Genomic DNA, 11691 nt, shown 5'->3' on the forward strand with positions numbered 1-11691 from the left:
TGTAAAATTTCTTAAAAATTTACCTATTCAAATAACTTGTATAACATGCAGAAATCGTGATGAAATATCAACATAATACATGTCTGTTGCCATAACTGAATTTCACTAAGGCCATTTACTGACAGATTATGGTTACCTGTTGAGAAATTAGTAATGACTGCTTAGTTGTCCCAAGAAAGCCATTAAGATGGACCTAGTACTGAGATATGAACAAAAATGTATAGAGAAATGCATGTAATCCAGACAAACAAAAGGAATTGTTTGTCTCTTGTTAAGTTTTCTACCAACTAGACCATCAAACTCTTATTTACAGTTCTTGTTAAACATGTATGTTCTATAAAGAGATTAAATACTTTTATTTAGACTCTTTAAATACGGACATAAGTCAACACATAAAACTGAAATGTTAGAAAACTTTTTGAAGACACATAAAACCTAATTGAATGAAGTCACATTATCCATAGACTCTTAAACCCAAAATGTTGGTCCGTCCTTCCGTCCGTCCGTCCGTCCGATATTTTTGTCCGGAGCATATCTCTAAAAGTATTTGAGTAATCAACTTGAAACTTCATAATTGAATAGACCTTATTGAGGAGGAGTGCAGTGCACAAGAATGATAACTCTACCCTGCATAATTTTTGAGTTATTGCCCTTTGTTATTTTTCAAAATTGATTTTTGTCAAGAGCATAACTCCAAAAGCCTATGAGATATCAACATGAAACTTCATAGGTGCATAGATCTCACTCAGGAGGTGTGCAGTGCACAAGAATGATAACTCTACTCTTCATCATTTTTGAGTTATTGCCCTTTGTTAGTTTTCATACTTAATTGTTCAATTCAATTTTTTCTCAAAAAGTATTTGAGGTATCAACTTGAAACTTCATAGGTGGATAGATTTTACTGAGGAGGGATGCAGCACACAAGAATGATAACATACCCTGCATTATTTTTCAGTCATTGCCCTTTGTTATTTTCCGCCATCAGTATTCACATAGGTTTCAAATCTGTAATCACTATAGCCTATAGCCATCAGTTTTCATTACCAAAAGACCTCTTAAAATGGAATTATTCTGCTGTTCTACATATACATTCTTCCAATGAGCAAACACATTCGGCGGGGGATGGCCTTGTTGACATGGCTCTTGTTTATTTTGTTGTTGTTGATGTTCTTTACGGATTCAATGTTTTCTCGGTTGTATCTATAAGGCTAAGAAGATGCCTTACACTAAGTTATCACTCTTCCTATTTGTTCGTATTTCATACAAACGATGTAGGATGATTACAGAAATGTTTATTGCCTTCCTTAGGTTTGGTGTGGTGACATGAAGAATGAAGAAAAAATTAAACAAATTCATACGGACCCTCACAGTTATTTCATGTTCAGGTACAACTACAATGTATTTGCAAATGCAATATGTATATTCACTACAACTATTAGGAACATACTTTGCATTTTCAGTCAATGAAAGAAAATATACTTAGTCCTTATAATGTATATGCATATTGTGAAAAATAAAGAGATTTAAGTAGATTTTTAAATGCAAAACTTTTTTAGACGAAATGCAACACCATATAGTAACGTTAAATGAAAACTTTATTACACATTTATTGAACATATAAACGAGTATGTGTATTATTTATTTATAAATAACTTAATAATAAAGCGAAGTCATGCAACTTAAAATAGATCAGTGACTTGTCACGACTCGTATTGAACATCACTCGATTGTGCCCTTAGTATGCAGGCATGTCCCTTCATAACTCAGCAATGATTGATTAATTAATGTTCGCTTACCAGCTCTATTACAAGTAGAGAAACTGATAGCGAACAGCATGGATCCTGATCAGACTGCACGCATGCGCAGGCTGGTCTGGATCCATGCTGGTCGAAAACGCACTATGTTGGCTTTGTCGTGACGCGGCTCATTTAATCTATTTTTCAGAGTGGTAGGACCTCTACAAAATTCAGTGGAGTTTTCGAAAGCCTGGAATTGCCCGATCGGTTCTTACATGAATCCCCCGGACAAATGTTCGGTTTGGTAGACCACAACCGAGATAAGGAGTTGTTCTGATACATTGAGACGTGTACAAACGAATGATGTTATCCTCGTATTAACCGCTACCTTGTATTATGTATTTGCATTCTATTACTTCAAATTAAAAGAAAACAAATAATAAGTTTCTCATTGAAGTATGACTTTTTTTTAGAATTAGAGGTTTTGTTGACCAAATATCAAATAGTTTTATGTTAAGCAGTAATACATTGCGTTGTTTGCTTAAGGTTTGTAGAATTTCCAAATCGAATTTCAACATTTATTTAATAGTTTATTTAACATCAAATCAACGCGTAGGGCAACAAACAAGTGACATCGATATGCTACCATTTGATTTTAAAAAGTTCGCTAAGTAGTAGTGGTGTGTTGTGTTTTGAAGTCAATTCAATAATGTTCTGTACATAAACATTGTAGTCATGCTTTTAGTGCTGAATTAATTAAATAATAAAACACTTTTCTTTGATTACTTGTAATGATTGATTTGTAATGATCCAAATGAGACTTGAGGAACTCGGTCACATCTCCTCTCAGGGTTTACAAACTTACTTACTTGTAGATAAAGTGACAATGACTCTTCAGGTAGTCGATAGATGCCCCTCAGCGTAAGAGTACATCTACCGCGGGTTTCATGAAACTGAAAGAAGTTAACGTCATTAAAAATATGACATATGTTGAAAGTATAAAGTTTTGAATGTTTCCCTTTCGAATGATATCTTAACAACTTTTCAATGACATTATAAAATAGAGATCTTGACAAAAGGGAAGGAAGGGAAGGCGCCCCGCGTATTCTTGAAGATCGAGTCATTATCTTGATCTTGTACATGTGTATCTTGTATCCTTCCTGATAGGCTTAGACAATTTACTTTAAATTAGGTATGTGAAGTTGGCTTGTACATTGCACATCGTAGTTCAGCCAATTACAAGCTTGTAGTTTGGTATTCAGCTTTTAGTTCGACTTGTATATTGTACTTGTAGTTCGCCAATTACAAGCTAGTAGTTGGGTATTCAGCTTGAAGTTCTGCCCAGATATATCAGCATACGTTATATTTGAATTACAAGCTAGTAGTTGGGTATTCAGCTTGTAGTTTAGCCCATATACACCAGCATATACAATATTTGAATAACAAACTCAAGTTGGGTATTCAGCTTGTTGTTCGGACCAAATACACCAGCATACACATAATTTGAATTACAAGCGTGTAATTTGGTATTGAGCTTGTAGTTCAGCCCAGATACATCAGCATACGTTATATTTGAATTTCAAGCTAGTAGTTGGGTATTCAGCTTGTAGTTCAGCCCAGATACATCAGCATACGTTATATTTGAATTACAAGCTAGTAGTTGGGTATTCAGCTTGTAGTTTAGCCCATATACACCAGCATATACAATATTTGAATAACAAACTCAAGTTGGATATTCAGCTTGTAGTTCCGCCCAAATACCCCAGCATACACTAAATTTGAATAACAAGCTTGTAGTTTGGTATTTAGCTTGTAGTTCAGCCCAGATACATCAGCATACGTTATATTTGAATTACAAGCTAGTAGTTGGGTATTCAGCTTGTAGTTCAGCCAAGAAACATCAGCATACGTTATATTTGAAGTACAAGCTAGTAGTTGGGTATTCAGTTTGTAGTTCGGACCAGATATACCAGCAAACATAATATTTGAATAACAAGCTAGTAGTTTGGATATTCAGCTTGTAGTTCAGCCCAAATACACCAGCATACACAATATTTGGTTTACAAGCTAGTAGTTGGGTATTCAGCTTGTAGTTCGGACCAAATACACAAGCATACATAATATTTGAATTACAAGCTAGTAGTTGGGTATTCAGCTTGTAGGTCGGACCAGATACACCAGCATAGACAATATTTGAATTACAAGTTTGTAGTTGGGTATTCAGCTTGTAGTTCGGACCAAATGCATTATTATATGGCAATATTGTGTATGCTGTTGTATTTGGTCCGAACTACAAGATGAATACCCAGCTACTAGCTTGTAATTGGCGAATTACAAGTTGAACAACGATGTACAATGTACATAGGCCAACTTCACATACCTCTTGAAATTACGTCATCTATGAAAATATCAGCATTACAATTCATTACATTACAAAAAATCAAAATAAGGTTATTAAATCTTTTAAAAGCTAACATTATAAATTGTTGCTTACAGTTAACATTCTTATCAATAACTTTATTATGCGATAATGTATAGATCTATCACTTCAATAAATAAATAAAACAGCAATCATGTATAATAGTGCATGGCAGTTCTTATTAATTTTTTCGTTTCGTATAAATATGAAACAGTGGCGTGATGTCAATTTTGCCATGAACCGCACTGACGACTAAAGCCAAAATGTCTTTATCTTGACATAAGATGACATTAAGAATGAACCATCGACATAGTTACTCTGGACATAAGATGACATCAAGAATGGACCATCGACATATTTACTCTGGGCATAAGATGACATTAAGAATGGACCATCGACATAAACGGACCTATGTGACATAAATGTGAGCTTGCAACGATATCATAGTGGCCCGATGAGGTGAACTGTGATTTCTCAAATCAGAATGACCGTCAAAGTCACAATTAAAAGATTGAAAGAATACCGATTACGTGAATATTTCCAAAATGGTTAATTGTTTACATATGAGGCAAATCTATCTAGCAGGCAACATACAGAAACAAACAAACAGGAAATTTGTACAATTATGTTAACCGATAAGATGTTAATTTTAATGCCATTACAAACCCCATGGACATTGGTTACAATACAAATATTTTCCTACGACGATAACTATTTATTTTTGAAAGATTCACTAATTTCGCATGTTTGCTAAAGACTTTGTCGTTAGAGGCAGGTCCATGGATGGTGTCTTTATTGATACTAGAAACAGATGATAAGACATATTCAAATGTTATGTGATTGATATGACGTATTCAAATGTTATGTGATTGATATTTGAATATGGTGTAATGCTTGTGTGTGTTTTATTTATATTGAAAAGAATGTGCTGTTGGTTTTATTATATCCACCTTCAGAAAAATCTCCATTTTACAATGAGCAAATATATAAGGACAACATAAACACGATATAAAGAGTTAATCTGCGGTGATTCCAATTCTAAAATTGTTAATTTTCCAATTTTGACGTGTGGATTTTGTTTTTTCTCAATTTTTTCTATGTTGATTATGTGTCATTTCTTAATTAAACATAATTTCAAGATGTAACAATACTAGTACTTGAAAGTAGCATCAAAGACATTTATTTTTTAAAAGAAATATTATTGAAATATTTGAAATGGTTTACCTTAAAATGCGGATGGATCATGTAGGAACTTAACATTTGCTTACAGGAATGGATGACAAATTGTAGACTTTTGTTATCAACTAAGGGAATATATATGATTTGATTGTATACAGTGACAGATAAATTAAAAAATGTTTGCTTAGTGTTTGATGAATCACATGAATTCACAGTTAAAAATTCTACTAATATTCGTCAAACATTTGCGTTTAAAAGCAGATTATGTCTCAAAACGAATATTTTTTTCTTATCTAGAAAGGGAAAATACGAGTTTAAAATGTTTAAATAATAAGTATTACGATTATCTCCCCTCAACACGAGGGCATGGATTTTCCAGCTCGAGCAGAAATAGCGATTAAAAGCAAATTTAAAACGATTTATAGATATTTTTTTGATATTTAGATTTATAAAGTAATGAATACGATATGCAAGCAAAGGATATAAAATGTAGCCAAGATAAGATTAACAACCTAGACCAGGTACGCAAATCGCTAGATAAAACTGTGAACATGTTACTAGAACAACAAGACTTGAGAAAAAAGTATCTTAAACGGTATTACTACACATGGCCGACTAAGCAAAAGTTTATCAATTTAATGGCTGAATCATCGTTAACTGTAATTAATGGTTTTTGCAAATTTATATATGATTTATAATCCTGTCAAATGTAATCTGTATTTTATTCATATGATTGTAAGGCTCTTCTGAAAAAATCCATGTACTTCCTATAAACATGTATTTGTTTAATGCAATAAAGTTTTGAAGTTTTTTTGAAAAAAATAGTTATAGAGCATGTAAAATACTTATTATACCACTGAAAACTAACTTTAGGGAGCATATAGGAGTCACCCGGTGGTCGGTCAGTCCAGTGGTCCGTTGCATTTTCCTTGTCCGGAGCATAACTTGAAGACTAATGGTTGGAATTCAATACAACTTCAAACAATGGTCAAGGACATTGAGATAAAGTGCAGTGCACAAGAACCATAACTTCATTTTAACTAACTTCACATAATTATTGCCCTGTGTTACTTTCCCTGGTCCGGGCATATCTTGAAAACTACTTGATGCAATTCATAACAACTTTATAAAATGGTCAAGCATAACAACAGGAAGTTCAGTGCACAATTACCACGACTCTATCTAGTTATTGCCCTGTGTTACTTTTCCATTGCTTTTTTGTCCGGGTTAATAATTGGAATTCAATATTACTTCATACAATGGTCAGGCACATTAAGAGAAAGTGCAAAGCAAAAGAATCATAACACCATGTTGATTAATTACAGAGTTATTGCCCTTTGTTACTTTTCCTTGTCCGGAGCATAATTTGAAAACTACTGGTTGAAATTCAATACAACTTCGTACAATCGTCAAGCACATTGAGAGAAAGTACAGTGCATAACAACCCAACTCCATTTTGACCAATTACAGAGTTATTGCTCTTTGATACTTTTCCTTGTCCAGAGCGTAACTTGAAAATTAATTGTTCGAATATAATGCAACTTCATACAATGGTCAAGCACAAGTAATTATAGAGTGATTGCCCTTTATCACTATTCCTTGTTTTAGGGTCTACTGGTTGTAATTCAATACAATGTCATACAATGGTCAAATAAATGAGAGGAAGCGCAGTACACAGAAACCATAACTCTTTCTTGACTGATTTAAAAGATTTTGCCCTTTGTTACTTTGTGTTGTCCAGTGCATAACTTGAACATTAATTGTTAAAATTCAATGAAACTTCAAATATTGGTCAAGCGTAGAGAGAATAAGTGCTGTTCACAAAAAAAAGCATAACACTATTGGACTAATTACATAGTTATTGCCCTTTGTTCCTTTTTTGTCCAGTGCATAACTTGAAAACTATTAGTTGGAATTCTGTACAACTTCATACAATGGTCAAGCACAATGAGAGTAAGTGCAGGGTACAATAACGATAACTCCATCTTCTTTTTCTGCGTAGTTATTGCCATTTGTTCATTTTCCTTGTCTGGTGTATTACTTAAAAACTTATATTTGGAATTCAATGCAACTTCATACAATGGTCAAGCGCAATGAGAGGAAGTGCAGTGCTTAAGAAGCGTAACCCTTCCCGACTTATTACAGAGTAATTCAGTAAAACCTCATCTATTGCCAAAAGGAAAGGAAATGCACAATACAAGATTCACAACTATCTTTAATTGTCCACAACCATAACTCTTTTTCAATTCTACTACTAATACCTTCCTCATTTTCGAAGCAGTCTTTCGAGGGTATTAATCACATTTAGTGATTGTTCTAGTAACCTCTAGAAAATTGCTCTGAATGTAAATAATTTATAATAAAAATAGTAAAATATACACAAAGAAGTATTTGACTCAAACTTCATTTATTACCAGAATGCAATAATGTAAAAATGATTCGGAAATTGGCAAACAAATGTGTTACAATGAGTAAATTATAACAGGACACCGAAAATAAAAATAAATCTTTCGTGGAATAAAAGTAAAAGCTTTCCTAGGGCATGATTAATAAGCCTTTAAATAGGAATTATCAAAATTCATATCTAATTAGGTAGAAACAAATAATTCTGTCGTAACTAGTGTCACGCATGTTAAGATTACTAAGTTCTAAATAGATAATTAAATAGTTATCCCATTGTAGCACTAATTATTTTTATACACACGAGAACATTTCAGAAAATGACGATTGTTTCACACAATTTTAACAGACTATATTTTTGCAGAAATGAGTAAACCGTTGTTCTAATTTACTAAAACAAATACAGATTTGAGATCTTGCAAACTTCATTATTTACAAGTATAGACCATAAAGAGAAATATTTATCACTCTGTTTAATAACATTACAGCACGTGAGTATAAATAACTTTCGGTCAATATATGAGGACGGTATGAAGTGCTGACTAAGCAGCGAGTCCATCTCACCTACATATAAAGCCGCTGTTATTCATACTTTATTCAACCATGCGTACTTCATTTGCCTACGACCAGATATACATATAGTTATCATTGCAATGAATTCACCTGCAAATCTTCATTATGCGTTTTCTGTCGATGCAATAAAGTAATTTGTATACTCACTGTACCTCGTAAAATGGCCAATTACAATGACATATTTATGACGCGATCAAAGGTTCAGAGGTCCTTTTTGGAACAAAGGGTTTTAATCCTGTAAAGATCGTATAATCAGTACATTATGAACGCTATCTGTGCTGGTTTTCATTCCGGATTAGATCTAAATAAGCTGCGAAAATAATGTAAATAGAGGTCATTGAATAAGTGGTTTAATACTGAATTCGTTGAACGAATTATATTATGCAAGCCTATAATAAGATATTCTAGTCATCATATATCCAAAATAAGAACTGTTAATGGCATAAATAAACGACTTTTTCACTGAAGTTCCTATAGTGTAATGCTTAAATTTAGCACGTCTTTACAATTATGTTTGTACTCCTATTACGCACATGACGACACGTCAAAACATATGCACGACCGTGCAATACCGTTTTTAAAGAGTCGCAACAAATCACGGGTATGTGATAAGCTTAACATGAGTAAACAGAGGATGGATCGTAGATTTAACAATATTTATTTCATATACTTTAAACATTGGAAAAGGGGGTCAAAGACTTTTGTAAATTTCTTGATAACAGCACGTATTACTACACATCTAATAGTAACACTTATAAAAAGTGAAATGAGTAATAAAAGAACAACAAACCAAAAATAGTGAACATAACAAGTGCATAGTTCGTTATGAGATACTTGTAATAGAAAATATTTTCGGCCGTACTGTCTTTGACCTGTTTTCTTGACCGGGTTGCGCTTTTTTATAAGAAATATTTTAGTCGTCTTTCTTTGGTAGGATGATTGTACACAAACATTTGACAAGGTTTTAAAAGTAAGCTTGATAATTGAAAAGTATATTACTCTCTGAATTGATCAATTTGTTTTCACGAATAGAGAAAACAAGTATTCCAAAATTATTCACAAAAAACGGCAATATTGAACATGTTTAGGCTCCTTTTCACTGAGCCTGTTCATCCATAGTACTACCATCCGCGACCCCCTTAACCCATTACTTCATATACACGCCTATTAAAGCCTTTTTCACCCCCCCCCTTTTGTTGTCTCAAATGGTGAAAAATGCCTTATTTAGGCCCCTAACACTTGTTTTTGTTTGAGAAATGTTGTTAAAAAAAGTGGCCACTTTTTCGGCGCGGCCCCCCAACCAAAAGATACATCAGGGGGTTGCAAGAAGGGGGATGTGCCCCTTTCTGTTTGGGGGGTTTGAAGGGGGGCGGAGTCCCCCTCATCGCCAAGAAAAGTTTGGTCTTGTGAGAGGCTATAAATGACCCCAGATTGATCATAAGGTAACGTGTAACCAACGCTGAAAAGCATTTGACTCTATCTCAATCCATTGAGAAGTTGCAGCACTTTGAAATCAATAATGATGGATAAAATCAACGCAAAATAGTGATTTTTGGCAATTTGAGATGTCCCCTCGTTGCCATGGTAACAGAAAATTTTTGTCTGAGCATGTTGTGGCAAGGGCAATGGTCCAGTCAACATTTGTGCCAAGTTTGATTAGTGTTGAAGCAGTTTTTATAGTATTATAGCAATTTGAACTTGTAACGGGAGACTTTTCAATGAAAACAGCCATTTTTCACAAAATGCTCATGAAGTAATGGGTTAACTCTCAAAACTGTACCTTGAGCCAAACAAAGACTGTTAAAATTTATTTTAAAGCATACTATTGGCATGTTATGTCTTTTTTTCTTTTTTTAGGAGTTTAAGAGAGTTTGGGTGATAGGAGATGGGGATTCAAAACAAAAGAAGAATAGGCGTTACAGAAATCTTAAATATAAAGGCTATCAGTAATTACTGAGTAAATGTACATCCAAATTTCTTGTGTTAAAAAATGATAAATTTGATAATTTTGGGCATGATGTAACGTTAAAATTGTTAAATGCTACCAAGAAGTTTAGACCGAGATACCTATATTACACAAAATATTTAAAAGTTTATTCTACAGTTTTCAGCCCTCGGTAAGTTGACAGAGGTTGAAATTCGGTCAAGTCTGTAATGTTAACAAAGAAAATTTCACAGATAATGTTCATGTAATAATTCAAAGTGAAAGTTAAATGAAATGATCTAAGTACGTGCTATCAAATATAACATAAACGAATGTGTAGACAGATTTTATGATATACGTAACCTAGCTCGGTACTTAAATTGACAGTTAGAAATTGACGCCTTCTTCTAAACACTTGTAAAAAGATCAATGGGTGTTGTAGAACAAGGAAATGGGTCAGCTATATTGACACGTGCTCTCAAAAAGGCATTTCGGAAGTGACATAAAATACTATTTTTAGCAATTCATTATATAAACGAACTTTTAATATAACAATTTTATTTAAAGATTTTATACTGGCAAATTGACAGTACACAGTATTTCATACATATTACATAATCAAAAACTACGAATAATTTTTGTCCAAAATTTGATTAGCATATTAGAAACTTACTTTTCTTTAGATGCATATATTGAAAACAGTAGCATAACATGTAAGACAGATTTGTATTGATCAGATTTTTTTCCTTAGTACGTATTATATAGAGGATATTTGTTTGTTTGTTTGTGTGTAAGATGAAATTTTATTTCATCGAGTGAGCTTTAAAAACAGTATTCTCACTGATGGCGTCGCGAGATGAAATAAAATTACGTCTTACACAACAAACAAACAAATTTAAATTTTCTTTTTATTTTATGCTTAAAAACAAGTTAAAACGAAATTTCCTTGATATTAATTTTTATATTAAAATCTGTTTGTCCCCACAGGTAGCTTCTATTTGTGGAATTACTCATAAAATACAAGAAGTCTTGGGCTGAAAAATAAGTTCCGACAATCAACTTTAAATGGCGATGATATTATTCATTTTATTCAAATACATGTAGTTTTAATGATCGATTGTTTTAATAATAAAAACAAACAATTCTAGTAGGAGAAAAAGTCAAACCATCCATCCATATTTCTGTTACTTACGGCGAATTTATTACAGACTTGGCTCAGTGAAATGTAAGCGGCCGCCCTTTTTGAAAGTTGTGTATTTCATGGGAGAAAAATAATTCTGTTGATTCAGAGGGATATCATATGGATTTTTTAGTTATACATTTTTTAAGAAGAAAGAAATCTTATTTGAGGATTGTTACAGACTATAAATAAGTGTAGACAGATGTGTAAACATTCAAAAATCGGCTAGGAAATTGGAAAACATGGAATTTTTGAAAGGCTGCCTTATGAACGCTGGTTA

At 33.0% G+C, this 11691-nt stretch overlaps 1 protein-coding gene across 2 annotated transcripts in view; it reads left to right on the forward strand.

Annotated features, from left to right (window-relative positions):
• The window catches only part of LOC132758598 (neprilysin-1-like), a 35732-nt gene extending 33552 nt beyond the window's left edge, over positions 1-2180 (forward strand). For both annotated transcript variants that reach the window (XM_060750289.1, XM_060750290.1), the window contains 2 exons: positions 1309-1385; positions 1945-2180. In XM_060750289.1, the coding sequence (XP_060606272.1) occupies positions 1309-1385; positions 1945-2044 (177 nt within the window). In that variant the 3' untranslated portion in view covers positions 2045-2180. The remainder of the gene's footprint in view (positions 1-1308; positions 1386-1944) is intronic.
• Positions 2181-11691: the final 9511 nt, after the last annotated feature.

Source organism: Ruditapes philippinarum, unplaced genomic scaffold (assembly GCF_026571515.1).
Source record: "Ruditapes philippinarum isolate M1 unplaced genomic scaffold, ASM2657151v2 ctg7245_1_1_1_1, whole genome shotgun sequence".
Lineage (NCBI taxonomy): Eukaryota > Metazoa > Mollusca > Bivalvia > Venerida > Veneridae > Ruditapes > Ruditapes philippinarum.